This window comes from Patagioenas fasciata, chromosome 11, assembly GCF_037038585.1.
Source record: "Patagioenas fasciata isolate bPatFas1 chromosome 11, bPatFas1.hap1, whole genome shotgun sequence".
NCBI lineage: Eukaryota > Metazoa > Chordata > Aves > Columbiformes > Columbidae > Patagioenas > Patagioenas fasciata.
This window is the reverse complement of record NC_092530.1, coordinates 18,823,566-18,850,291: the sequence shown is the minus strand read 5'-3', so window position 1 is coordinate 18,850,291 and position 26,726 is coordinate 18,823,566. Positions and strand designations below refer to the sequence as shown.

General features: G+C 54.1%; 2 protein-coding genes across 3 annotated transcripts in view; one reads left to right on the top strand and one right to left on the bottom strand.

The window, feature by feature from the left end:
* DRP2 (dystrophin related protein 2) overlaps positions 1 to 24,052 on the top strand; it is a 26,508-nt gene extending 2,456 nt beyond the window's left edge. The window contains exons 2-24 of one of the 2 annotated variants that reach the window (XM_065846687.2): positions 4,353 to 4,506; positions 8,926 to 9,059; positions 9,849 to 10,005; positions 11,122 to 11,242; positions 11,591 to 11,859; positions 12,426 to 12,572; positions 13,094 to 13,172; positions 14,368 to 14,428; positions 14,809 to 14,870; positions 15,148 to 15,222; positions 15,833 to 16,034; positions 16,240 to 16,325; positions 17,054 to 17,211; positions 17,350 to 17,516; positions 17,836 to 17,947; positions 18,342 to 18,478; positions 18,768 to 18,833; positions 19,617 to 19,682; positions 19,980 to 20,123; positions 20,418 to 20,655; positions 20,802 to 20,922; positions 21,073 to 21,159; positions 21,947 to 24,052. In XM_065846687.2, coding sequence (XP_065702759.1) covers positions 4,399 to 4,506; positions 8,926 to 9,059; positions 9,849 to 10,005; positions 11,122 to 11,242; positions 11,591 to 11,859; positions 12,426 to 12,572; positions 13,094 to 13,172; positions 14,368 to 14,428; positions 14,809 to 14,870; positions 15,148 to 15,222; positions 15,833 to 16,034; positions 16,240 to 16,325; positions 17,054 to 17,211; positions 17,350 to 17,516; positions 17,836 to 17,947; positions 18,342 to 18,478; positions 18,768 to 18,833; positions 19,617 to 19,682; positions 19,980 to 20,123; positions 20,418 to 20,655; positions 20,802 to 20,922; positions 21,073 to 21,159; positions 21,947 to 21,966 — 2,817 coding nt within the window. In that variant the 5' untranslated portion in view covers positions 4,353 to 4,398 and the 3' untranslated portion in view covers positions 21,967 to 24,052. Of the gene's footprint in view, positions 1 to 4,352; positions 4,507 to 8,925; positions 9,060 to 9,848; positions 10,006 to 11,121; positions 11,243 to 11,590; positions 11,860 to 12,425; positions 12,573 to 13,093; positions 13,173 to 14,367; positions 14,429 to 14,808; positions 14,871 to 15,147; positions 15,223 to 15,832; positions 16,035 to 16,239; positions 16,326 to 17,053; positions 17,212 to 17,349; positions 17,517 to 17,835; positions 17,948 to 18,341; positions 18,479 to 18,767; positions 18,834 to 19,616; positions 19,683 to 19,979; positions 20,124 to 20,417; positions 20,656 to 20,801; positions 20,923 to 21,072 lie in introns of both variants that reach the window. The other variant, XM_065846686.2, reaches the window with a different exon arrangement.
* On the bottom strand, positions 22,676 to 26,726 carry LOC139828880 (uncharacterized). The gene is made up of 3 exons (XM_071813671.1): positions 26,059 to 26,726; positions 23,817 to 24,018; positions 22,676 to 22,825 (listed from the first exon to the last, which is right to left on the bottom strand). The coding sequence occupies exons 1-3, from the start codon at positions 26,724 to 26,726 to the stop codon at positions 22,676 to 22,678; spliced, it is 1,020 nt and encodes a 339-aa protein (XP_071669772.1).

The window sequence follows — 26,726 nt, the reverse complement described above, 5'->3', positions numbered from 1 at the left end:
GCTTTGACTGGGAGTTTATTATAAAGACCAGCTTGTTGGTGGCAAGGCAGAATATTCAGTACAGAAAACCGGGTATTGGTTGGACACTGAGAATGAGAAACAAAGCATCAAGGAAGCCAAAAGTTAGCAGAGCATTACCTTGGCAATGACTGTGTGGTGGGTGAGCTCTTCCCACTGTTACAGATCAGTTATATAGTGTGGCAAATGGGTGATGTGTTTTTCACAATGCAGCAAGACTCGTGTCCTGCCTCTGACAGCAGGGGATGGAAAGCCCAGGTTCTTAGAAGAGAAAGACAAAGACAAGACTCGGGGTTTCTAGTGGGTTGGTTTCAGGGCTACAGGACACAACCGAGTCTCTGAAGAATTTGGTTCACTTTTAATGGTGCAACCTTCCTTCTGTCATTAGGCAAGTTATTGTCCCCCGCTGTCCCTTCTGGGAGGCTGCTGCTTCCCGCAAGGCTTTTGTCGGTCAGGTCTGCCAGACAGCAATGTCTGTGTCCAGCACAGCAGGGCTGTGTGTTCACAGCTGGGTCCTCTGGGTGCTCAGGGAATTATTTGTGGCACTTGTCTAATCGAAGCAGGAGAAGAGATGGAAAGAATTCCAAGGCAAAGTGAGTTTTGGAGAGAGCAGCTTAAAACCCAGCTTGGAGTCTGAAATAACATCTGAAAGAAATCTAGATTTTGATCTTCCTAAATAAATTCTTTTAAGTATAGAGAGGAGCAGTCAGTTCTGCATGGCCATGCTGTGGGCATGCACCCACTCTCACCTGGTCAGCTGGACAGCATCATCCTGCTTTCCTGCGGGACTAACTGGTGAATTTTTTCAGCTTAAGTTTTTGTGCGTGTGTGTGTGCATAAAATTTTGCTTTGGAAAAGGGAGAGTGAGTGAGCCAGCAGAAGAGATGTTACTTCTTTATTTAGGACGTGTGGCACTTATTTATCCATTGAATTAAAATAATATTTTTGTTATGAGCTCCAAGTCTAAGTGGTCATTTAAGAATCCAGCTCATTAGATATGAGTGTGCTCCACTTCACCCACTATCAGTGAATAAGGCACCTTCTGTGCCACTTGCTCGCTGCCATATGCAGCAAAGATTTTATGTTACCTCTTAAGGACAGCTGCTTAATTGAAGCACCATTCATTCTAATTAAAGAAGGGGACTTGATACTTAGGTGGAAGCGCAGTGTGAAGCTTTGACATCTGGGGTTTTTAGCCCTTGGATGATGGCGTTGTAAATGCCCGCTCATGTGGAAGATTACCGATAGTCATTTTCCCTTTTCCTTGTACACAGGAGCAAGTGAGAACCAGGACACTGTCGGGGTGATCTTTTTGAGGAGTGTGTTTGGGTATCTAATCCTGGTTTGTAAAGAGATGGAGACTAAAGGCCACTGCTTTAAGAACGAGTTGTGTCCCCATGGGACAGAGACTTCTCTTCCTTCTGTCTCACCAAACATTGACCTAGTGGGGTCTTGGGAAGTAGGTCTGCTGGCCCTCAATCTCAGGCTTAAAGTATTTACTTATACATGCAGAAAATTTTTTTGCTGGAACAGGATAAGCTATTGCAGTGTTGAAGTAGTCCTGCTGTCTGCCAGCTGGGGAATGTTGCCTTTGTTAGAATCTACATGGGAGCTGAACTTTGAAATATCCACAAGCCTCCCACCTTTCCCCTTAAAGGACACTGAGCATGCTGAGCTAAAATGTTATTACTTCTTTTGTACAGTAAGTTAAACAAACAACAACAAAGTAATTAATGTTTCCAGCAGCAGGGAATGTTTGTATTTCCATTCCCCCCATGGGATAAAGGCTGAGCTGCCTTGCCTCAAATTTTGCCATATTTTTTCCTTACAGGCCAAGACTTGAAGCAGAAAGTTTCAGCCAGAAAGAATGTTTTGGATGAAATTAGCAATTCAAAGCATAAGCCTTGTGATCGAGAGACCTCTTGACCTATATTCTGTATTTGCTACTGTTATATGTGGTAGAGAGCCGGAAATTCAACATCTGACGCTTGACTCCAGCATCCCTGGCACGTCCCTGATCACAGGGGTTACCTTTAGTGACACAGGTCAGCTGCAGTGTGAATTCCCTTAATGTTCCAGAGAGTTTGGATCTGGGATCATATCAGGAGGGTTTTAAACAAATGCAGCAAAATGGCAGAAAATTGCAGCACGTGCTCTGGTGGCAAGCTCTCCTCTTCCTGCTGGCTGGGGTGGAGAAGAGACACTGCAGGAGAAGGGAGACGGCCGGTGCACCCCAGCACCGCCTCTCCAGCCCGTGCTGCTGCTGCAGCGGGTCTGTGAGCAGGAGCGGTGCAGAGAGCACGGGGCAGAGCAGCAAGTTGTGTGGTCGAGCTGAAGCAGAACTGCTTGAGCAAAGGCCACTCCAGCTGCCCGCAGAGCAGCGCAGAGCCAGGCTCTCCAGTGCTGAGCTTGTCACGGGTACAGCTCATGTGGGAAGAGGGAAAAACATCAGACACAAAGCCATACTGAAGCGGTAAACCAAAAGTGCAGGAGTAGGAGTTATTTTGTGTGCCATCACAGAGGAGCAGAGCAGATCAAGAGCACTTCTCCTCGCCTGGTTCCTGTAAGAGCAGGGAATTTGGCAAGAGATCATACGTAGCTGTTGGTTTACTTGCAGTTGTGCCTCACTGTCTGGTTGTCTCTCTTTCCAACTGAATGTCCTCCTTTGTGCTGGCTGCCGTGCAGCTGAGTTATTTCCACATTATCTTGGGTTCCCCACACATGGCCTTGCAGGGTTTTGAAGACGCTGGAATTCACAATTATTAATGTGTCTTGATAACCCTACCTGCAAAGGGAAAGGAGCAGGGCAAGGGTGCTGCAATGCACAGTCTGTGATGCTCATTTGTGCAAATAGGCAGGAGGAGTAGAGGACAAGACCTTGGATTATCGGCATGTTGGAGAGCTCAGCACAGGCTGTTCTGCTGGAGAGGGAGAGAATTATGGCTGTAGAAATTGCTAAGGGATTAAAAAAATTGTAACAGGATAAGCTGTTCTCTTAATGTGTGTAGAAGAGGGGGGAGAGTCAATGAAAGCTCAGGCAGGGGAGTGAGGGATGTGAGAGTGTGAGGCATGGGCAGTGTATACCAGGGCCTGGCGGCTTTCTCCTTGCCAGGCTGTCCAGAGTGGCTGCTGGCTGTGCAGGACGTGCTGCCTTCTCTTGCCCTGCCAGGGCCAAGCAGGCAGTTTCTCAGCTGGTCCAAGCTGGGAAGGCACCAACGACCTTCTTCCAGCAGCATTGCTCTGTCTGTAAGCAGCTCCATCTCCACTTGAGCATGAGGGCTGGCTGCTGGACCCAGGTGATGATGTACTTCTAAAAGTAGGAAAGCAATCACCATGTTAGGCAGTGGGTTAGAGAGGAGACAGCACTGTCCCGCAGCACTGTCCCTTGACCCGTCACCGACAGCACAAGCATCACTTGTGATTTCCTCAGCTGACCGCAGATGTGCTGAGTCTGGCCTGGGCAAAGCCCTGTGTAGGGTTTGTACATTAGGTCTCCATCCTGCTGGGAAAGTGTTGGTGCTCAGCTTCTTTCACGGTGCTGACACTGGTCAAACGTAGAGTTGTGGGATTGTGCTTCAGTTCTAGAATTTTACCAGATTCAGGTAAACATTACCTTGCACCATTTTCTCTGGGCTTTCTTTTCTCATGGCTTTCTGTAAAGCCAAGATGATGCTGGCAGTGGGGTAAATCACTATTTTAGCTTATTCAGAGTCTAAACAACAACAAAGTAGCATCGTGACCAGAGGTTTTGTTTCAGATCTGTAGAACAGACAAGGGGCCACTGCTAACTGGCTTTATGGGTCATACAGTTTTAAAAACAGAATAAAAAGGGGAATTTCATAACTCATAATCAGTAAGAACTCATGAAAAGGTATCTGATAGTGTGAGAAGCATGTATGGGGAGCTGAGGTTCTGCCAGCAATTTTCCTTCTGAACACAAAAGGAAAAACAATGTTTGAAAATACTGTCTGTTACAGGGATATGTCTATTAAGTCTTTACATACGTGGTCATGACAGTGAGATTCTCTGTCCCCGCTTCCTTTAAACCGTGGGCGTCTTCTGTAGTTCAAGAAACCAAACCCTTTTTAAAAATGCATCATAATCTTTGGGACTCATTAACACAGGATATCACTACAGCAAATTGTATAACTAGATACAAAAAAGAGTTGGGCGTTTAGATGAAAAAGATCACAACATAGTACAAATATATTTTTTAAAAAATGCATCCTTTTAACCTTCAGCCTTTGTGAAGGCAGCACACTGAGCAGTTGGGAAGGCTGTCAGCTCCATGAGGATGTGTAAGCTAACTCAGGGACTGTTGCGCTACTTTTCAGGTGCTTGTGCCCAGAGTTGTCTCCGTCCCCATGAACGCTGGTTCTGATGCAGCCTCTGGTGATGCAGGAATGGCCCTATGTCCTCCCACGATGTCCTGAGTGGCACGTCACAGACCAGGTGCAGCACAGGAGCACTGCCCACCCGCTGTCTCAGGTAAGAGCTGGGTCTGGGAGCCTTTCTCAGGGCAGCTTTTGCAGCAGTTGCAAATGTCTGTGGAGCAACCTGGGACTTCTGTTCCTGGTGGCAGGGAAAGCTGTTAGCTCCAGCCCTGCATCAGCCTGCACTTAATGAGAGCTTTAGCTCTCCTCGAGCGTTTTGGCTGCAAATTGTTTCCCAAAGTAGAGCAAGAGAGACAACCTGCAGAGCTGGAGTTCAGGCTTTCTTCAAAATAAAGAGGAAGAGGCCACTGTTAACAGCACTTGTGTATTTGATTTGATTTACTTTTTTCCTGGGTACTTGGAAGAACAACAGCTTTTGCAGAAAACGTAGGTTTTTAACCTTTCCAACTGCAGAGAAGAGCTTGGAAATAATCCCTTTGCGAATGCTGTAAGGCAGAGGAGGAGCCTGTTCGCTTTCTAGTCTAGTTATCTTGAGGAACAGAGAATGGGTGCTCACACTGCTGGTCTCCCTCCTCCTTCCCCCAATATCTCTGAACCAGCAGGCAAGGCTCCTCACCAAAGCTGGACAGAGAGGTGAAGGTCTCTGGGATCCCTGGGTAAATGGCAGGGCAGAGTGGAAGAGAACAGAAAGGTGCGCTGGCGACAGCAAAGCTGCCTGTGCTGTGCACCGAGGTGTCACAAGCTGGTTTAGCACCTCGTCCCAGGTCACCCAGGACAACAAAGCTGGGGAAATGCTGCCTCGGCTCTGCTAGAGGATGGCTTCCCCTTTGCTGCCTATAACTGCTGGCCCCAGGGTACCTCTCACATCACAGGAGACTGATGGACAGCGCCAAAGTTTTCGTTGGATGCCGGCGGTGTTGTTCCCAGGGTAAATGAGGTCCCAGGCTCTGCCTTTTCCTTTTCCATCATTTTTCAAACACGAAGACCAAAGGCTGAACTGGGAGCTCCTCTCTGCTGTGGTTCGCCATCAGCCTGTACCCATCCGGCCCCAGAGAGCCCTGGTCTGCAGGAGGAAGACAGAGCTGTCTCTGGAGCAGCTCCAGCATGCACGTCTGTGAGGCTTGTGGCTGGGACAGGCTCTTGGCAGCTGATTCAAGGCTTGTTGGCCCTGGAGTGGCTGTTAGGGAGCTGCTACTGAGCCGTGCATGGGTGGTTAATGAACAGCTCAGCAGATGAAGCGAGGAGGGAGAGAGATAGAAAGAGATGAGCAGGCAAATGCCCTGAGCAGTCCAACAGTCTACGAGGGGGCCAGAGCCCTGTGAGGTTTGCTGGGAGAGGGAAGGGGAGCTGGAGCAGGACGCCCTGTGGGACCCACCACCGCTGAGCTGCAGGATGGTACTTGGGAGGTTGCAAGCCTCCTCAGCTCAGGTCGTATCTACCGCAGGTTTCCCCCAGTCCCTGCCTAAGCCTGGCTTTCTACTGTGTGGACATCAGTGTGTTGGGTGTCATGCACCAGCTGGCGGCAAGCTGCTCTATGGTTAATGACAGTCCACCTAGTCCAAAGGGTCTGCTGTGCCATTCTTTGCACAGGTATAGGTGTTGCCACCTAAGAAAGAGACTTCCTCTCTTGTCCTTGCTTCTCCTGAAAGCTCCCTGCAGGCTGCAGACAGCCCATCTTTAGTCATGCCCTGGCCTTGCTGAAGCCCCCTCCTCCAGTCTGGGAGCTGGTCCTGCATCTGTCGGTGCTGGGAAGTGGTGAGGAGAGGAGGCTGGTTGTGCTGGCCCCAGAGGGAGAGACAGCAGTGGTCAGATGTGCAGGCAGGGAAGGAGGGGAAGAGAGGGAGAGATACAGGGAGCTTTTCATTCCCTCGCTGTAGGTGGACGAGAGCATGGAAACAATGCTGGGCGGCAGGACTGTGGGGGACAGAAGGAGCCAGCCCAGAGCCTTCTGGCAAAAACAATTTGCAACCAGTCCAGGAGAGTGAGAACATCTGTGCTGGGGCACACGGGGAGCAAAGAGCACATCTTTGGCTTCTTAGAGGTCAGGTCTCAAGGATCTGGCTGTTTGCCTCTGGGTAGCCAAAGCTTGCTGGGACCATTCCCTGGGTGAGTCTCTTCCCTGGCAAACACCCTGTCTGCCCTGCTCGTGCTTCAACATCTGAGGGCAAGGTATCTCCTGGTCACCCCAGCCCAAGATGACCTCTTGCAGAGATGGAACTTCCCCAGGGCCAGGAGCAATCCCTCTTCACATGGCCAACATCCCACAAGGGGCTTTCCCATGCCACCGTGCCCAGCAGCGTGCAGATCTCTGCCCACTTCGTGCTTTGTGGGCAGCCTCGATGGCACCACCAGGGTTACAGCAGGTTGGAGGCTGCTGGAATGCCACTGGACAAAGCTGGGATTGAGGCTGGCTTTGAGGCACTGCCGCCCCCCTCCAGATTCCTGGGGGGTCAGTTCTCAGGGCTGCCCGGCTCTGCTCAGCACACGGCACTCGCCTGCTTCCCTGCCGGGTGCTGCCTGGCGGCACCCGGAGGGGTGGGAGGCGATGCCTGCTCCTCCGGCAAAGCTGAGCGGCCCTGCGGTGGATCTGTGGCTAAGCACAGGTAGATGGACTGGCCAGAGCCTGCATGAGTGTTCTGCGCCTGAAAAGAAAGGGTGGAGGGGGAATGTGCATCTCTGGGGAAGGGATGCTTAAGGGGGTGCTCAGAGGGAAAGCACTTCTCTTTCCCTCTGCTTGTTTGCAGGGGTTTTGTCCCAGGGGAGCAGATGTTCAACACCTGGCCCCTGCTCGGCCACTGGCACTGGCTTATTTACTGGGCAAGGTCTGTGAGTTGCAGGCTTGGTGAGCTTTGAACTTCTTAAGCAAAGCTGGGAGGAGTGTGTTGTCTGCTGAGCTGTGCTGCAGTTGCACTTGCACCCCGGTAGAGCTGATCTCCTCCTTTGGTATCCCCTGAGGTAGAGGGGAGGGCTGGAGTGTTTCCTGACAGCACTGTGGGGTAACTCACTTCATGACAACGTGCACATGCAGAGTATTGATTTTTCTACATGGAAGCTGCAGTTTTAGCTTGAGTGGTTTAATGTTCATGGCCCCGAGATTCCTGTGAACTCTGTGGGTGATGGTTTTCTGTGTTTTCTTGATGCTTCTGGAGAGGCAGGATGGGGAGGCAGAGAACAGACCAGTGTTAGGTATTTTAGATGAAGCAAGCTTAGCATTGATTTCTCTCTGAGAGCTGGCATGGAGGGGGCATTGTTTTAGCTGTGTGGCCATATTAATTGTCTGGTGGTTTGCTCCTGCCTGTTCCTCTCCTTGGCTTCCCTGGGTCTGTCCCCTGGACACCTCCAGGAGCCCTTGGACAGGACAAGTATCTGCACATTCCTCTTGGAAGAGCTGCTGCTTTCCTGCAGAGGCAGTTGCCCTTCTCTGGCAAAGGGGTGCCTGTTGTATGTGCTGTTTAGAAAGTGCTAATGCAGTTAATTATGGTTGATCAATCACCTGGGGATAATTATCACAAATGAGCTCTAATATCAAAGCAGCACTAGATTGAAATGCTGCCATTTCCCCAGCAAAGTGCATTGATGTCTCACTTGTGGAAATGCAATGTGCCTGTGTGTTTTGCACGACAAACTATGTTTTTCGGAGAGAAAATCCCCTCTCACTCACCAAGTCCTGTGTGAGCTGCTTCCAGTCCTGCTGGTGTGTGTTGCTTTCGCCAGCAAGTGCAACGATGTCTTTGCTGCCATCATGAGCAGGGACATGATGCAGTGATAAGGCTTCGGAGAGGATTCTTTCCCCCGTCTGCCAAGGATTTGTTGTCCAGGGATGAGCACTCAGTTTTCCAGGCTGAGTGGCACGGTACCAAGTGTGCTTCCTTCAAGTGACTGGGTTTGGATCTGCTGTGATCTGCTCCTCAGTCTCTCAGAGCAGCCCTCCCACCACTGCTCATTCTGGAGAGGTGCAGATGAGAAGCAGCATCTCAGACTTGCTGTGCAGGCAGGGAATAAATATTCTTGTGCTTCTGTAGAGAAGCAGGTGGCAGCTCCCAGTACTGGGGATATGGTGTAAAGGAGGCTGGCAGGTCCCCTTGGTCCCAAGGAGCAACAGGACCCACAGTGCTTGCCTCTTCTTGAAGCACAGCAATCCTGTATGGTGTCGAAAGAAACTGCCGTTAGCCCTGCAGGGACTGTGACACACAAGGATCAGCTCTGATTTAATATGTAGCAGTGAGAGAAGTTCATTGCTGGATAACTGAGGAGCACAGAGGTCCTGCAGAACAGGAGATGTGCAGTAAGCCCTTCCTCCAACCTTTGCTGTTGGTGCTGCTGGAGCTGGCACTGCATCCTTCCTCCACAGCCACGAGCTTCCCTGAAGCTGCTGACAGACTGCTCTGGGAAGCCTTCTTGGGGGTTGAAAAGCCAGGCAGGGTCAGGACAGAGCAGGGTAGGTGTCCCCAGGCAAGTGTTGTAAGCACTGGGCATTGATCTCTGCATGCAGCACGGTTCTGTTTCTGCTCAGGTTGAAGCTTCACAGGATGGTGCAGGACCTTCGTGTGTGACACTCCGGGCCCCGAGTGGTGCCACTGGGCCCCAGGTGCCCCTGGAGATGAATCTTTGCTGGAACGAGATCAAAAAGAAATCTCACAGCCTTCGGTAAGAGTACCTGCCTGGAGCAAGCCCCAGGGCTGGCCTGGCTTTCTAGCCTTGCCTGTGCTTGTCCGGAAGTTTTGAACTTATTTGAACTTATTTGTTTAATGAGCCACATTAATTCACTTTGACCTTGGCTCCGTTTCCCCTCTTGTCCACAGACCTCAGAGTCTTTCTCTGATGAAAAGAATCCCCTCCATTTCTACCCATCCCATCCTCCTCTCCCTTCCCTCCTTTCCTCCTGCTTGAATCTGCAGCTGTCTCCATCCTCCACCACTGCTGTCTCTGTAGATTGTCTCTTTCTGCCCCATGGCCTTGCCACCACGTCTTCTGTGCTTGTCCCTTTGCTGGGAGCTCTCTCCACCGCGCAGGGGGAACATGCCTGCTAGACTGTCAGAGGTTGCAGCTCCACCGCCAGCAAGACAGAGAGCTTAACTGGGGCGTGTTAATTGTCTGCTGCCCTAATGCAAGGCTCCTGGAAGCTGCCCAGTCATGTAAACGCTGAGCTGAGCCCCCTGTGCCAGCCAGAGTACAGCCCTGACCCCCAGGCAAATGCAGAGTGACTGTCCTCTGCTCCAGGCTCCAGGATGATGAAGAGCCTCTGAGTTTCCTCTTCCTGACACCTCTGTGCTTTACCCTACCTGTGCTGTGCTGAGGCATGCTGCTGGTCATTGGGGCCTTCTGGGGGTGGCGGGGTCACCACCCCAGCCGTGGTGCTGTCCCTCCCCTCCCCAGGTAACCTGCTTTTCTCCTGTCCATCTGACCACTGTCCTGCTGTCCTCACTCCCCTGCCAGGGCTCGGCTGGAGGCCTTTTCTGATCACAGTGGGAAGCTGCAGGTGCCCCTCCAGGAGATCATAGACTGGCTTGGGCAGAAGGATGAGGAGCTCTCAGCACAACTGCCCCTGCGGGGTGATGTCCTCCTGGTGCAGCAGGAAAAGGAGACGCATGCGGTATGTTCTCTTGTGCCTCCCATGCCACCAGTCGCTGCTCAGATGAGCTGCAGGTGGGCAGCCCTGCCTGGGACCCCCACCTTGTGTCACTGCACGTGTCCCCAGCCTGTGAGTGCACCAGCCCTTGCCCATCTCCATCTCTGCTTCCCATGGACAGGCACAGCACCAGTCCCATAGCAAATACCCAAGGTATGTGACAGGGAGAACCCATCTGGTTTTAGGCAATACCTCTGTATTATAGCCTCAAGTCATCTGCAGGTGCCTTAGCTGGTGATGGCGCCCTGTCACTTCTAGTTTCTTCCTTATGTCCTACCTCTGCCACAAAGGGAATTGCCTCTCGCTGACCTCTGTTTTTGGGATCCTGGGGCCTGAGGAGGTTGGTTGGTCTAAAGGTGGCCTAGTGGTCGGGACATGAACGATTCCTGCAGCAACACATACCTGAAACTGGGGTAAACTCAGACAGATCAGTGTTGCTGCTTCCCTGATCAAAGCATTTCCTTCTCGCTGCCAGTGGCTGTGGGGCTTCAGCTGTTTTTACCTTGAAAACAAAATTAAACCATTGCTTACTGTTGCTGTTCCTCATCCTCACTGGAGCTGGTGACTTCTCCACACACACAGCCAATCCAGCAGACAGCACCAGTGGGCTGCTGCATTTGGAGGAGAGGACATCCTAAACCAGCCTGCCTCTGAAGCCTGCCTTGGCAGATGTGCTGCTCTGAGGCATCCTGCTGCTCCCCTCCTTGCTCCCCCAGCAGCTGGACCTGTTGCTGAACAGCTGCTGGAAGGACTGTTTGCATGACCATGCTCCTGCTGCATGAGTGAGGGGCATCTAAGCAGTGCCTCTGAAATCATCATCAAGAGAGCAATTCTTCTTGCACAGCCCTGGTTTAACACACCCTGCAAAGCTGCAGTCCAGACCTCTGCAGGAGCCACCTTCTTGCAGGTGGTCATTCCTTCCCCAAACTGCAAAAAGATTACTCTGTTAACTTCCCTCTGTGTCTTCAGTGAGGTTTGGGCCCTGGAGTGAATAAATCACTGCAGCACTTGGTGAGGGGGCAGCAGGGGCATGATTCCGCAGCACAGCATGCTGTCTGATCTCTGTGCTCTGCTCTCCAGGCTTTCATGGAAGAAGTGAAGTCTCGGGGACCATACATTTACTCTGTCCTGGAGTCAGCACAGGCTTTCCTTTCCCAGCATCCATTTGAGGAATTAGAAGAACCAACTTCAGAAAGCAAAGGTCTGTGGAGCTTCCCCTTCCCTGTTCTCCCGTAGCACAGTTCCTCCTGGGCTGGGCTGGAGAGGGTGGAGTTGGATGTGGTTTGTGTGGCACAAAGCAGCACATCAGCATTCTGCCTAGTGCCATCATGCACCAGGCTGTTTCCAGTCCTTTGGCCAAAGCTCAGACTGGTGCAGAGCAGGCTGGATACCTAGAGGAGCTGGTGCAGAGATCCACACTGTTATCGCTTGGTTTTCCCCGGATTTTTAAATCTCTCTTTCCCCTGTCTTTCCTCCAGCTGTTGCCCACTCTCCTCTGGGCTAGGGTCTCATTTTTGCTCTCTGTTCCCCTTCTGCTTTGTCTTCACAGATGTCTCTCCTCGGCACCGCATCCAAAACATCAGCCGCTTTGTCTGGAAGCAGGCAAACGTGGCCAGTGAGCTGTGGGAGAAGCTCACAGCCCGGTGCGTGGACCAGCATCGTCACATCGAGCGGACACTGGAGCAGCTGATAGAGATTAAAGGGGCCATGGAGGAGCTCAGCACCACACTGGACCAGGCTGAAAGTGTGCATGAAACCTGGGAACCCATTGGGGACCTCTTCATTGACTCCTTGCCAGAGCACATCCAGTCGACCAAGGTACTTCTGGCTCTGAGAAGGGACCAGCCTTGGCCCCAGTGGTGATGAGATGCTGCTTCCCAGGAGGGTAGTGCTGCTCCTTCTGACTGCTCAGTCCAATGCAACCTCATCACTTAGGGTCTCAGGGGCCAGGTCCTCCCTGCGACACCTCCCTAGCACTGTGAGGGTGGATTTGGCCCACAGTGTCCTGAGCAATCAGCTGTGCTGAGCACTTTGTCATGGTACAGACCTTACACAGGTACAGTGGCTCAGCATAGATGAGCCATTGTCCACATCCTGCTTCTCAGGAGATTTTAGTAATCTCCAGCTTGGCTGCTTTGTTTTGGGTTTCTGTGTGTGGGGTTTTGGTGGTTTTGTTTGCTTCCTTCTTTATTTGTTAATTTGATTCCATTTGATTCCATTTTCCCACTAAGGTACCCTGTGAGAGGGTTAGTTAGCAGTATCTTACCAGCCAGTAGCCCACCCTAGCTTGTAGCAAAGGAATTAGATCCAAGTCCTGATCACTCCCCTGCTTCTTTTCCTTCCTTTCCTGCCCTGTGCCTGTTCCCCCGGGCACCGGATTCCAGCTGTTCAAGGAGGAGCTCTCCCCCATGAAGGATGGCGTGAAAGCAGTCAATGATCTTGCACACCAGCTTGCCATCTCAGATGTCCACCTGTCCATGGAGAACTCCCGTACCCTGGAGCAGATCAACATGCGCTGGAAGCAGCTGCAGGTGGGAAGGAGTCAGGACCAAGCACCGCAAATAAACCGCAGACGAGAGGACACTGGGAAAGGGCTGTCACTGCTGAGCTTCAAGGATGATAAATTAAGGCTTGGCATAGCAGGGATGGTATAACTGGTGTTTCTGGAGAAGGAGAGCATCAGTTCAGTGTGAGGAAAGTGGCTGGTAAATCTGTAGAGGTCTTGAGCAGGAAAAGGCAAGGGGAGGAACAAAGGATGCTGTAGGAGGAGAATCAGGATCTGATGGGGGTGTCAGTACCAGCTGTAGCTTTGTAAATGTCTGTGAAAATATGGATACAGGTGATCTGGAGCTGTGGCCTGTGCAGCCTTGGCCTGTGATAGGAGCCGTAGAGGGCTAAGCGGACTGGGGAATGCAAATACGGAGGCAGACAAGGAAGGAAGAGGAGCTGTATGCTGGGGCACGCCTGAGTCCATCCACAAGCCTTTCTGAATGGTGCTTCAATCTGAAATACCTGATGGGCTGCCACTGAATTCTCCTGTCCTGTTCTCCAGGCTTCCATAAATGAACGCCTGAAGCAGCTCCAAGATGCCCACCGGGACTTCGGACCAGGCTCCCAGCACTTCCTCTCCTGTACGTGAGTGGGTCCTCCTGGCCTCCTGCCATGGGGCCGCCTCTGCAGGGTGGCTTAGCACGGGCTGTGGCACCAGAAAATGGGGTGCAGAGTCCTGTTGCTGAGCACAGAGCGCCCAACGCCACACACACAGCTAAAAAAGGGTCCAGGCCAGTGTCTGGGGCACAGGAACCAGAGCAGGAGGCATGTCCCAAAGTTAGGGTCGTGCTACCTCACCTTGTGGGACCCAGGGTGGGACATGGAGTGCGGTTCCCGTTCAGAGCGCAGAGCTGTGACACTTGCAGAAGCAGCTCCCAGGTGATACTGGGACTGTGCCAGCCTCAGAGACTGGGTGGGCAAGACAGCAGATGGCAGAAAAACACAGTCCCCCATATCCTGTGTTAGTCATTTGGAGGCCAAAAGCGTGCATATTAAGAGGATTTTCATTTATCAGGCAAGGCAGAGGGATGCTGTTCCTACCAAGCTGAGCTGCTGCTGACTCTCAGACCTGCAGAGGATAGGCAGCAGGTTGTGCTCCAAAGTCTGGGGTCTGTTCTTTGAAGTGCTGAGCCCTGCAGGGTCTCCTGATGTCAGTGGGGTTTGTTGGGCTGTTTCTCTCCAGACCACATCCCCCCATTTGAAAGGAAGAGCAACTTTTCCAGTTGCTGGAATTGATAAGGGAAAATAACTGAGGGTCATAAAAGGACTTTCCTCCTCTAGAAAATAAACACAAGGTGGCAGGCAACTGGTATGGGATGCATCCTCATCTTCCCAACATACTGCAGCTGACACACAGAGCATGAGTAATGGGAACAGCAGCTACTGCGGCTGCCAAACCTGGACATAACAGGCAGTGCTGTGTGTGTGCCTGAATCCCAGCTGCTGTGAACCCTGCTCACTGGTGACCACAGCGTTGCCTTGGGCATCACCAAAAGCATCAGGAGTTGTCTCTTCCTGAGTTGTGAGCTCAGCCAGATTCAGAGCCCCTGCCTCAAGAAGGGCAAGACCCCTCTGACAAGAACCGCAGTCTTGTGCCTCTCTTATAGGCAGCATCCATTTGCCTGGTCCAGTACCCCCAGCTTGTGATCTGGGAAGGCACAGCCTCCTCAGGGGCACCCACCTGCTGGCACAGTCCCACTGGGCTTTCACCAGGGAGAGCATCAGCCTAAAGGAGCATTTGGCATTGATCTGACATCTGTCTGTCTCTCTTCACAGCCTCTGTCCAGGTCCCCTGGGAGCGAGCCATTTCCCCCAACAAAGTGCCATACTACATCAAGTGAGTGTGCTCCCCACCATAGCCCAGCATCTTCTCTACCGCAGTGGGAAGAGGAGCTGGGGACCAATTAGGAGTGGGGAGCAGCGAGTGGACTGGTCTGAGCACCGACCTCCAGCAAAGCATGTCACTCCCAGCCTGGCAGAGCCAGGCTTTCCCTTTCTGCTGATGAGTGGGAACACTGGCTGGAAGGAGGGGTGGCTGGTAGCATCTTCTATCATGCTGCTGTGGCCTGGGAATGTGCTTACTGGAATGTAGCAGCTGCAGTGTCTGCAGGCACTGGAGGACTCAATCCCAAGGCTGGCAAGGTCCTTTTTTTAATCTCTCATGGCAGCTGCTTCATTCCCAACTTGACTCTCGTTTTACTTCTGTTTTCCTTCCAGCCACCAGGCCCAGACAACGTGCTGGGACCACCCAAAGATGACGGAGTTGTACCAGACGCTGGGTAAGGAGACTGCCACAAAACCATTGGAGCTGCATTCCCCTTTTTGCAGCGTGGGGTCCAATGTGAGATCCCCTCAGTCCACCCACTCCCCCCATGACACAGGGCCCCCCCAAAGCAGAGGGGTGCAGCTGCCCACAGGGCTCTGCTCCTCCTCCTTCCACATGTACTCCACTTGTGCTGGTGGGGCATATGTCTGGGAGCTGCAACTGCTGCTTCCTGCCCTGGAGATAAGGATGTCGAACTGTGGTTTTATTTTTCTTTTCATATGTTCTTGCAGCGGATTTGAACAACATCAAATTCTCAGCGTATCGGACAGCTATGAAGCTACGACGGGTGCAAAAAGCCCTGAGATGTGAGTGCGAAAAGTATTTCCCTCCTGCTGTGTCTCCCTTGATAAAGGCATTAAACTAATACTAGCAGTTATCAGCACATCAAAGGCAGGAGTCCACCAGGGGACAGGTAGCTGAGGCGAGAGGCGCTAGGAAGATGAGCCTGTGGCTGGAAAGCTGAGCAAATCCACTTGCGAGGTCTCTGCGTCAGCGCCTTTCTTTGCAGGCTTAGGATGGAAATGCCTCAAGGGCAGGGGTTAGTCAAAGGGATTTGAGAACAACATGGTCCAGCTCAGAGTTACAAAGCTGTTGGATCAGGCAGGGGCTCACCCAGCAGCTCCAAGGGAGCCTGGAGAAGCCATGGATGTGACATGGAGCAGAAACCAGCCTTGTTGGTGGGGACACAGAGGGCTCCACTGCTTTAAAGAGGAGGAAGGGAGCCAATAAACCTGACTTTGGCACTCTTGGTAAAACTCCAGTTAGAACAGGGATTAGTAGCAAGGTGAATATGATGCGATAGGAGTTCAACATGATGCGTGCTTCAGGTCAGGGCTGTGTCTTCCCTGCTCTTGGTTCTTACTTCTCCCGTTTTCCTCTCTGCCTCTGATCCCTCTACCTGTGCTTTCTGTGCAGTGGACATGGTCACCCTCGCCACAGCCTTGGAAATCTTCAACGAGCATGACCTGCAGCCCAGCGACCGGGCGATGGACGTGGTGGAGGTCATCCACTGTCTGACCGCCCTCTACGAGAGGCTGGAGGAGGAGCGGGGCATCCTGGTGAACGTGCCGCTCTGTGTGGACATGAGCCTCAACTGGCTGCTGAATGTCTTTGACAGGTACCAGTCCCCCAGTGTCTCCCCGAGCTGTGGGGCTGCCATGCTTGGAAGGAAACCTTCGTGCTGCTTTTCCAGCTGGCAGTGCTGCAAGAAGGCCCTGGCTATGAGTGAGGGGGCTGCCTGGCACAGATTTGCCTTGCTGACCCCCCTGCATTAAAAACAACTCCAAAACATTTGCAAACCTGTGCAATATCTCACCTTGCAGTGGTCGCAGTGGGAAGATGAGGGCTCTCTCCTTCAAGACGGGCATTGCATGTCTGTGCGGGACAGAGGTCAAGGAGAAGTTTCAGTGTGAGTCCCCCTGTCTCCCTCCCCCAGGGCCTGGTGTGGAGTAACCTAGGGAAAGCAGGAGTGCTTTTGTTTCCTGGCGTAGCCCTTCTTTGCCCAGAAAGAGCAAAGAAACAGCTTTTCTACAGTGACTAATTTGCTTGCATTGCCACCTCTCCTTCCCTCCCCAAGCCTATGCTGCCTAAATTAGGATGCGTTTTTGCAGACTGACTGGTGCTGCAGTGATCTTTCTTGCATGGCACTAGAAGGAACAGTGCAGCAAAGGTGAACGGGCAACTTGTCCAGTGCTTCTCAGAAGGAAGAATCCTGGAGGTGCATGGCTGGGAAGTAGTTTCCAGGCAGATTAGAGGAAGTCCCTTCCCTCACTGTGTTTTAACCATGGTACTCTCTGCCATGGGATACTGCAGAGAAGTTAGCATAGGAGGCACCAAGGGGTTAAATAAAGGGATTGGGCAGATTCATAGAGGACAAGCCAGCTGTGGCTGTTAAAGAAGTGATGCAAATAACCTCTGTGTCAAGAAGACTTAAAATTCCTGGTTATTGGGAGCTGGAAGGATACCAGTAAAGGTTATTTAACCATAGCTCAGTTTTTCCCGCTTATTTGAGCTCCCTGCCAGAGACAGGCAGCGGGACCTCTGGTGTGATCCACACACTGCTCCCCAACTCCTGCATCCCGCCCAGTGTATCGGGGCATCAACCGTGTCTCTAACGTGTGTCTGTCCTGCTGGCAGATCTTTTTAGCCAAGTGGCGAATGCCGGGGGACTGTGTGACCAGCGGCACCTTGGCGTCCTGCTCCATGAGGCCATCCAGGTCCCACGCCAGCTAGGAGAGGTGGCAGCGTTCGGGGGCAGCAACGTGGAGCCCAGCATCCGCAGCTGCTTCCGTTTTGTAAGTAGAATGCCATGGCCTGTGCTGTCCCCTCTGCAGCAGCCACACCAGGGAGAGGCTCCCGCAGGTGGCAAGGAGCTTGCACCCCATCACAGCTGTGTCCCAGCTCTGAGCAACCCCTCTCTCTGCCCTCCCCAGAGCAATGGGAAGCCCGCCATCGAGGTGTCCCAGTTCCTGGAGTGGGCCAACCTGGAGCCGCAGTCCATGGTGTGGCTGGCCGTGCTGCACCGAGTCACCATGGCAGAGCAGGTGAAGCACCAGACCAAGTGCTCCGTGTGCCGGCAGTGCCCCATCAAAGGCTTCAGGTAGGGGTTGTGATATAGGACCTTGGTCCCCAAGGGAAGTGAACGGTGTCCTGCAGGAGGGAACTGAATTTGCTCTGTGCTATTGAGGGAAGCTAGAGCTCTGCAGTGGTGTTTCAGGCAGGTCAGACCAGTTGCCAGCAGTGGGGAAGGAGCAGGATGCTTTTCTGGGGACTTCAGCCATCAGCACTGTGGGTTCAGCGGGGTGCGAGAGGGACACAGACCAGACGGCCTCTGTTTCCTGCTGAGCTCTCCTTTGGCTCCAAAATGATGTGTTTTTGCCGACCCTCACTGCCTCCCTATGGCTTCTTGATCTCTCCAGGTATCGGAGCCTGAAGCAGTTCAATGTGGACATCTGCCAGACTTGCTTCCTCACCGGACGAGCCAGCAAGGGCAACAAGCTGCACTACCCCATCATGGAGTACTACACCCCGGTACGGAGCTGGGGTGGTGGGAGGGTCTTAGCTCAGAGCAGGACCCCATCGACGGCAGCAGCTATGTGGCGTTTATGCTGGTGCAGCCCCAGAAGTGGATCCCTTGCATGGTTTTGATCCCCTCTGCATGCCCTCTGCTGTCCATGTCCCTGCTATTCTGGGGCTCATGGTGAGCAGGATGTATAGCATCCACCGATTCCCAGCTTGGCTTGTGCCAAGCCCCATGACAGGCTGACAGGGCTGCCGTGTACCCTCCTGGCTTCCTGAGCTGTGTCTGCCCCTTCCACCACGTAACTTGTGCCCACCCTGAAGGGACTTCTTTCCTGAGGATGCTGACCTGTAGTACTCTGCTTTTCATTAAGCAGCACCTTTGTAATTGTTTGTGTCTCTGCAGACCACATCCAGTGAGAACATGAGAGACTTTGCCACAACGCTGAAGAACAAGTTCCGGTCCAAGCAGTACTTCAGCAAGCATCCACAGAGAGGTTACCTGCCTGTCCAGTCCGTACTCGAGGCTGACTTCTCTGAGACGTGAGTTGGCTGGACCCCACACTGTGCCTTTCAAGCCTGCCTGATACTTGGGCTCCACGAACGGAAGCAGCATCTCAGCTGTGAGACAGGGCTCCTGTGGGAGGGTTAGAGGGGGCACTTGCTCTGATGGTGATACAGCACCTCATTTTTGGAGGAGTAGAGATTTCAGTCTCTCTCTCCAGCCGGTCCCTGGCTCTTCTCAGCCCAGGTGAGGCCAGGGCAGCCTCTTCAAGCCCTAGCTTTGAGCAAGGACTGCCAAGCCTTGTTGACCAGTGTGTGTCTCTTCCAGACCAGCCTCCTCCCCGATGTTACCACACGCCGACACGCACTCCAGGATCGAGCACTTTGCCAGCAGGTACCGCCACGGGGCACTGCTGTCAAGCCAGGGCACGGAGTGTGACCCCCATGGGTGTGGGGGGTTGGGGGCAGACGCGTGGTGTTCCCACAGCCCCATCCACACTTCCCAGAGTGCTGCCTGGCAGGCAGGGGCTGGCTGCGATGGCTCAGGCTGCCATGCCCTGGGGAAGAGGCAGCTGCAGGGCCAGTCAGACCTGCCTGCACCACCTTGTCCTGCCTGGGACACAGCTGATGTCACACAAATTGGCAGCAAGCACCATGCATCTGACAGCAGATGTCTGAGTGATGAAGTGCAGCCTCCATGTACCTTCCTGCTCTTCCCAGTATGAGCTGCTGGTTGGATTCTCACCAGACAGATCCCTCAATGCCTGTGCACTCACCAGTGCTGCTTGCTCGCTTCCCATTGCTGCTGCCTTGTGCTTCGCGATGGTTCTGCCCTCACCACGGGTCCAGTCAGAGCACGGACCTGAGGAGCACAGGGAGCCTGTAGCTCAGGCTCTAGGCTGGAGCTTTTACCCCTTAACTTCACTTAGGTGAGAGGAGACTGAGCAGCTGCGTGGCAGCAGCCCTTTATTCCAGGGATTGTCACCCCAGAGCAGCAGTTTCTTGTTTTCAAAAAAGACAAAACTCTCTAGAGCCTGTGAAGAGGGGCAGACTGGTACAGGCCAGCTGGGAGGCCCTGCCAGAGAGGGTTCTTGCAGGGGCTGCTGTAAGCAGGGTGCATTTAGCAGACATCCATGGTGTCTCTGACCATTTCTCAAACTGTTTCTTTTTCCTCCAGGCTTGCAGAGATGGAAAGCCAGAACTGTTCCTTCTTCAGTGACAGCCTGTCCCCTGATGATAGTCTGTGAGTTCTGCCCCCTTTCACTCCTCCTCACCTCCCACTGAGTCAGGGCTCCTGTGACTCTGTCCCCACCCAGACAGGGCACAGAAATGTTTTCCTTCCCCACTGCTTTGAGTCTGGGGCTCTTGGCAACCTCCAGCTACCCATGGGTGCTGAGCCGCTTCTGAGCTTTAGACCTGGAGCAGACAGAATGAGCTCCCATGCAAAAACACCTCCCTCCAGGCTGTCCTTCCCCAGGGGCACGTGAGTCCCATGAGACTGATGTTCCTCATTAAGGTGTTTCTCTACCTGCTGCAACAGGGATGAGGACCAGTACCTGCTGCGCCATTCCAGCCCCATCACCGACCGAGAGCCTGCAGGCAGCCAACAGGTTCCAGGAAGCCTCAACATGGATGACAAGGGAGAGCTGGAGAGAATCCTGGCACACTTAGAGGATGAAAACAGGTAGAGGCATGGACAACTCTGAAAGTGGGGCCTATAGGCGAAGGAGAAAGGGAGAAGCCTGGCAGAGCTCAGAGTGGAGCCAGGGAATGGCTGCTGGGGCTGAAGATGGGGATCGGAGGAGCTGAATGGGCTGGTTTGGAGGGTGTCTAGGCTGAGCCTTAAAGCTTTCATGGGAGCACCTCCCCCCGCGGTGTTTTGTTTCTGAGTCCTGGGCCATTCCCAGTGTGCAGCTGCTGGGTGTTTGAGCAGTCCCTAGAAAGGAGTGTGGTGATGCTGACCTAGGATATCTTGCAGGATCCTTCAGGGAGAGCTGAGACGCTTGAAATGGCAGCATGATGAAGCAGTGGAGTCTCCAACCTTGGCTACGGGCTCCCCCAAATCAGTGCAAGACCCACGTAACGATGAGCTCCTGGCAGAAGCACGAATCCTCCGGCAGCACAAGAGCCGCCTGGAGACCCGCATGCAGATCCTGGAGGACCACAACAAGCAGCTGGAGTCCCAGCTGCACCGACTGAGGGAGCTGCTGCTGCAGGTACTCTCAGAGCAAGGATCTGCGGAAAGCCCATCCTTGGGGTGGACTTTGCAGTAATAGAGCTGGGGCAGTGACACAAAGGGATAGTCAGAAGCAGGGGTGGACAAGGACAGAGGATTGTGACAATCCCCTTTTTCTCTCTCCAGCCTCCAGCAGAGTCAGATGGCAATAGTTCAGCAGCCTCTTCCTTGGCTTCATCCCCTCATCAGTCTGAAGGCAGCCAGGCAAAGGAAAAAGAGCACAACACCCCTGACACCGAAGCTGCAGGTGAGGATTCGAGTTGGATGGAGCTCTTGGCCCCATTCCTGGTCCGATGCTGTGGGAAGCTGCCCACACCCTGCGATCCTGCAGAGATGCTGGCTGGTGAGGTGGATGCCCAGAGAGCCTGCTCACCCCATGTCCTCTTTCCTGCTGCAGATGAGGTGGAAGCCAAAAGCCAGGAAGTCAGCATGTGCCTGGAAGACATCATGGAGAAGCTGCGGAGCGCCTTTCCCAACTCTCGAGGTACTCGAGTGAAATCTCCCTCTCTGGCCTCGTACTGCTCCCTCAGATGAGGTTTTCCCCATGGAGCCCTGCCCCAGCCCCAGCTTCCCTGCAATGGCTGATCCTCCATGGCACCTGCAGCCAAGGGCTCTGCTGCCATGGTGCTGCTGGGACTGGTGTGTGTCCTGGGTGCAGAGAGGCTGAGGAGGAGGTTTCACAACTGTAAGGAGAGTTGATCAGAGCTGCCAAGAGTACGGACCAACTGGATCCCCCCAGAGGAGCTGCAGGGCTGCACTCCACAGGACTCCCCACTGAGAAGATGGACAGACCTGCCAGCATCGAGTTTGCAATGATCATCTTGATCCACCTCCTCACTTCATCCCTGTCCAGACCCCTCTCCAGGAGAGATCAAGGCCCCAGTTACCTGGTGAAATGGAAACGATGGTGCATCCTCCCCTATATGTTCATGGACAGCTCTTCCCAGTGGGGATGGGGCTGGGGGATGCCTGTGTGGATGGTGCTTCACTTGCCCAGTGGGTTTTGGTGTTGGTCTTTCTGCTGCCCCTCTCTGCTCCAGCCCAGGAGTAGCACTTGGTCCCTCACCCAGGCTGCCCACACACATGCCGGGGAGAGACGTTGCTTGGTGCCAGCACTAACACCAAGTGGGGCAGAGCTCCCCTTTCTGCTCATGCAGACTCCCGCCCACCTTCTGCCATCCCTGAGCAGGATTCTCCCGGCTCTACAGCAGCCCCATTCTAACCAGGTGGCTCCAGGTCCTGTTATCCTGACCTCTCCATTTCTCTTTCAGGTATGACTTCCCTTATCTAACACTTCCTGTGAGCGAGAGGCTTTTCCTAACCAGCTACCTGGCTGCTTTCCTCCCTCTCCTCTCCCTGCCATGCTCCCCATGCTGCGGCAGATCTCACAGACTCCCTGTGAGCTGGTCGTGCAGGATGCTTGCCAGCTCCAGAAGATCTCAGGGGAACATAGGTCATGCAGGAGCAGGACTGTGGGCTCCCCAGGAGGCTGGCTCAGTCACTCAGCCACAGTGTCCAAATCTGGGTGGAAAGGTTCAGAAGAAATGAAGCTCTGAAAGCTGCTTGTCCCCTCTGGCACTCATGGTTTCAGGGGGTGCAGAACTCAGCATCCCGTTCCTCTTCAGTTTTGCCCAGTGGCCCTCCAGGTTTATGGGCATCAAAACACTCCTGGAGCCACGCAGTTTTTAAAAGAACTCCTTCTAACAGTATCCAGCTGCCAGCCTTACGGATTGAACTCTCTGTGCCACCCAGGGCTCTGCAGCCAGCCAGGCACATACTGTCTGGTGGGTAGAGTCTGCAAGGTTTATGGAGTAGGGATGAGTCCATGTTAGAGCTTCAGCCCAGCTAGTAGCCTTATCTTGAGAGGATCTTTGTAACAGAGCCTTATCATTTAATTTGCATATATTTCTATATATATTATATATATATTCTGTACTTAAATACTCTCATGGACTCACTCCATTAAATTCTAATACTGTAAGTGCAGCTGCCCTTCACTTTTAGTTCTGCCCAACATCTGCTCCTGCAGGGGCCAGCACCTTCTCTGTTGCTGGAGCTGCTGTGGAGCAGGGCTGCTGCGAGGAGAGCTCAGCAAAGGGCTGGACCAGCAGCAGGTACTCTGTCCCGCCTGGTTTCCTGGGGAGCTGTGCCTTTGCCATGGCAGAGAGGGCCTGTCCTGCCTGGACTCAGCTCTATCCCTAGGGAGCCTGGGCTCCTGCAGCCACCCATCCCCATAGTGCTGCAGATGGGGTTTCTCCAGTCCTGGGGCCACCAGGCTGCTGGGCTGTGATGCAGGAGAGCAGTGGTGCAGGACAGGCAGTGTACCTCCTTGCTACCCCCGAGGAGTACCTGCCCTGCTTCTGTCCCCGGTTTGAGCTGGGCTGAGGGGCCAGAGGCACTCACTGGAAGAAGGCAAGTCCTGCCTGCTGTGGAGGAGGTTGTTCTGCAAGCTGGCAGAGTAGCATGGTGGCAGCTTCTGATCCCAAAGGCTCGCTTGGGCTGGCTGTCTCATGCTGTGTTACGTCGAGGAAAAGGCAGAGTCAGGTGCTGTGGGGTGCCCCAGAGCAGAGGCTGAGGTGGCCCTGCTGTTCTGGGGCCACAGGCTGTGGAGGGATGAGATGCCTGAGCCCACAGGGCAAGGTGTAGGCAGGGCTGCACGCCAGTGTGAAGCATCCTGCCCAAAACAGGGCTTGCAGTGAGGACAGGGATGGGGCTGTTGATACTGGCTGGAATGGGATGCAGTGGTGAGCGTTTTGGGGAGGTCTGGACAAAGGCAGCATGTGAGACAGGGCTGTGTGTTTGTCTTCGGTGTGCTAGCAGGGGTGCAAAGCAGCACCCACACTGGGGTTTTGGCAGCAGAGCCTTCTGGCTGGGCGCTGAGGGTCTTGTGCTGCTCTGTCCACCAGCAGCCATAGGGGTTGCTGTCCCCTCTCATAGCCGGGTGAGACGCGGGACACCAGCGGTGGCACTGGTGCTGGGCTGGCTGTACACACGCTGTGTGTCGAGCTGCTTGTTTGACCATGGGGAAGGAACACACACCAGCTGGTGACACCCTGCTGGACCCTCCCATTATCCCAGAGGCAGGATGGTGGGAACACGGGGAGGAGCAAGGTTTTGGCCTGAGGAGGAGGTCAGGAGTACCCAGCTGGGGGGAGCTGGAGAAAGGAAAAGGCAGGACGAGGGCAGAGCCTTGGTGCCAGGTGTGGGGATCAGCAGCAGCCAGGCTGGGTGCTCGGGCTGCGTTTGGAGCCGGGATGCGGCAGGGAGGGGAGCAGGCTGGCTAATGCTCTGGTAACCATGTTCTGTGATGCTGCTGACCTCGCTGCTTCGCGACATCTCTGCTCTGGAAAGAGAATAAATTTGTATTTGTACTGAGACCTGGCCTGGTGCTCTGGCCTCTTCTATCTGTGCAGCTCAGCTGAGTCAGGGCAGCTCCCAGCGCCGTGCCAACCTGGCACTGCTCCTGCAGGGCTGCTGGGACGCAGGTGGCCCTGTGTCACACTGGCTGTCCACACTGTTTAAGGTGGAGCAGAAGGTGTGAGCAAAGCTCTGGACTCCTCAGGCACAAGTGTGTTCTCTGACCACCATCTTTCTTTACCCCCTTCCTCAGGGCTACGCAGAAGCCTGAAGGCTGGGACAGGGCCTGTGTGGGGACAGTCCCTTTTCCTTGCCCAGGAACTTCTGCTGTAGGAAATCCTTCAGCCCCAGGAAGGATGTAGGCAGCAGTGAGATGCTGGGCAGGCAGTCTTCTCTCTGCGCATTCTCCCTAGAGCCCCGTTATGTCTCCAGTGCCCACAGGTGTCCAGGCGCCCCTGCCCCAAGAGCTGCCCAAGTTGCCCATGTCTCCGTGGCGCAGCGAGGGACTCAGCTGAGGACTGGCCCAGGGTAAGGCTGGGGGCTCTCAGGTCCTCCCCCACACACAGGGTGCAGCCCAGCCTCAGCTGGTGGTGAAGCCTGCCCGGGACTGATCCTTGTAGTGCTGGATCTGCTCTCATCCCTGCCTGGAAAGGTCAGTGGTGCTGGAAGAAAGGTCCGATATGATGCTATTGCAGGGACTCTCTCACACAGGAGAGATTCAGGAGCTTAAATGGGAGTGAAATGCAGCCTCTTAAACTCCCCTTCTCAAGGGTAAAGCAAAATGCCCCATCCCCATCCCTGTCCTGCAGGCTACAGAGCAAGGCAAGGGGCTGTGATCAAGGAAAGCCAATCCCATCCAGGAACAAATTCAGTGTGTGGTGCCAAGGAAAAGCTTTTATTTCTCAGCCAGCAAAGCTCAGCAGGGCTAAGCTGAAAGGCGCTGGAGCCAATGAGTCTGGACAGGGAGGCAGCAGGCACTGCTGCACAGCAGGGCTGGAGGTCCTGGCGGTGACAGGGTGACAGCCTTGTTCCCATGTCACTGCAGGGACAGTCTCCAGCCCTGGGGCTCCCTCTCAGGCTACAGCAGCCCTGCTGCCAGTGCTGTGCCTCTCTGTTAGTGGTCCAGCAGCCTTTCCCTTATCCATGGGTAAAAGGCTCCGCTCAGGGCTGGCCATGCCCCAGGGTCACATCCTCCAGCTCTCTGCTTTTGCTGCACTGCCCTGGGGGTGTGTTACCCCTTTCCCTGGATGCTATGGGGCAGGGGTCACTTCTGCTCACCCCCAAGTGTCCAGCCTGGAGCACTGCCCCGGGGGTAAAGCTGTCTGGGGAGATGTTGCTTTTCCCAGCATTTCCCCAGCTGTTGCCTGCTCGCTGCTCCCCACAGCTCCGTTCTTCCAGCACCTCTCTGGGTGTCTTGCCCTCCAGCTCTTGGGTCCCCTTGGCTGGTCCCAGCCCCTCCCTGCGGGGTTCTGTCTCAGCCATGCTCCATGTGCCAGCTCCCTCTGCCCCACATGTTTCCTGCTCCTCACATTGCCCTACAGCCAGATTTTCCATCTCTGCTGCTGGGCTCTCTTCCTCTTTGTCCTCATCCACTTTCTCCTCCTCCAACTTCTCCTCCTCTCTCTCCTCTTTTTTTTCCACCTCTACCTTCTTCACTTCATCTTTCTCTGTCTCCACCTCTTCCCCCTTCTTTTTTTCCTTCTCTACCTTCTCATCATCTTCCTCTTCTCCTTCTTCCTCCCTCTCTTCCTCTTCCTCCTCCTCCCTGTCTTCCTCTTCCTCTTCTTCCTCCTCCCTCTCTTTCTCTTCCTCCTCCTCCCTCTCTTCCTCTTCCTCCTCCTCCCTCTCTTCCTCTTCCTCCTCCTCCTCCCTCTCTTCCTCTTCCTTCTCCTCCTCCCTCTCCTTTTTTTTTGCCTCCTCTACCTTCTTCACTTCTTCTTCCTCCTTCTCCACCTCATCCCCCTCCTTTTTTTTCTTCTCCCCCTCCTCCTCTTCTTCATCCCCCTCCTTCTCTTTCTCCTCTGACTCCCAGCTCTCTGGTTCTGCCCCACAGGTGCCCAGGTGTGCTTCTTCCCCCAGTCCCATCCCATCCCTCGCTTCCACCTCCACCTCTGCAGGCTGCCCCTGGCCTGTCCCTTCTCCTGGTGCTGCCCCTTCACCTCCGACTGTTCGGTCAGCCCCTGGTTGTTCTGCTTCTTCAGTCCCTGCACCCTGCTCCCCCTGCCCTGGGTTTTCTGGGACCCCAGCCTCACCCTGGGGTGCCTCTCCCTGCAACTTCGCCCCATCGCCCACCTGCCTGTTCTCCTGCCCCTCACTGGCCCGTGGCCCCCGGGGTGGCTGGAAGAGCCCCTGGTAGCGCTTGCGATCCTCCACGTGCTTCTTCCTCATCCTCTCCCCCAGCTGCTTCAGCTCCTTCTTCACGGCAGCCGCCATGGAGGGGTCGAGGTGAGCCACCCGCAGGAAGTCCTCCCGTGCCTCTCGCTCATTCCAGACGGCAGCGTGGGCCTTCGCCCGCTTGAAATAAGCCTTGGCATTGTCTGCCGGGAGAGGAGAGCCCCCGGTGGGGGTCTTGCAGCTCAGGGCCACCAGCCACAGGAGCAGGAGACCCTGGGAACCCAGGGGACATGGAGCACAGGGGTGGACACACTTGTAGGTAGGGGTACCACCATGTACAGGGGGACCTGGCCCATGCAT

What these genes read in the sequence shown, in the direction of transcription:
- LOC139828880 (XM_071813671.1), bottom strand. Translation starts at nt 26,726, where the DNA reads ATGCATGGGCCAGGTCCCCCTGTACATGGTGGTACCCCTACCTACAAG. An exon ending in GCAGAACCAGAGAGCTGGGA is followed by an intron (nt 24,019 to 26,058) that starts GTCAGAGGAGAA and finishes TTCTCTTTCCAG; the next exon opens with AGCAGAGATGTCGCGAAGCA. An exon ending in CTCCAGCTCCCCCCAGCTGG is followed by an intron (nt 22,826 to 23,816) that starts GTACTCCTGACC and finishes GCCATGGCAAAG; the next exon opens with GCACAGCTCCCCAGGAAACC.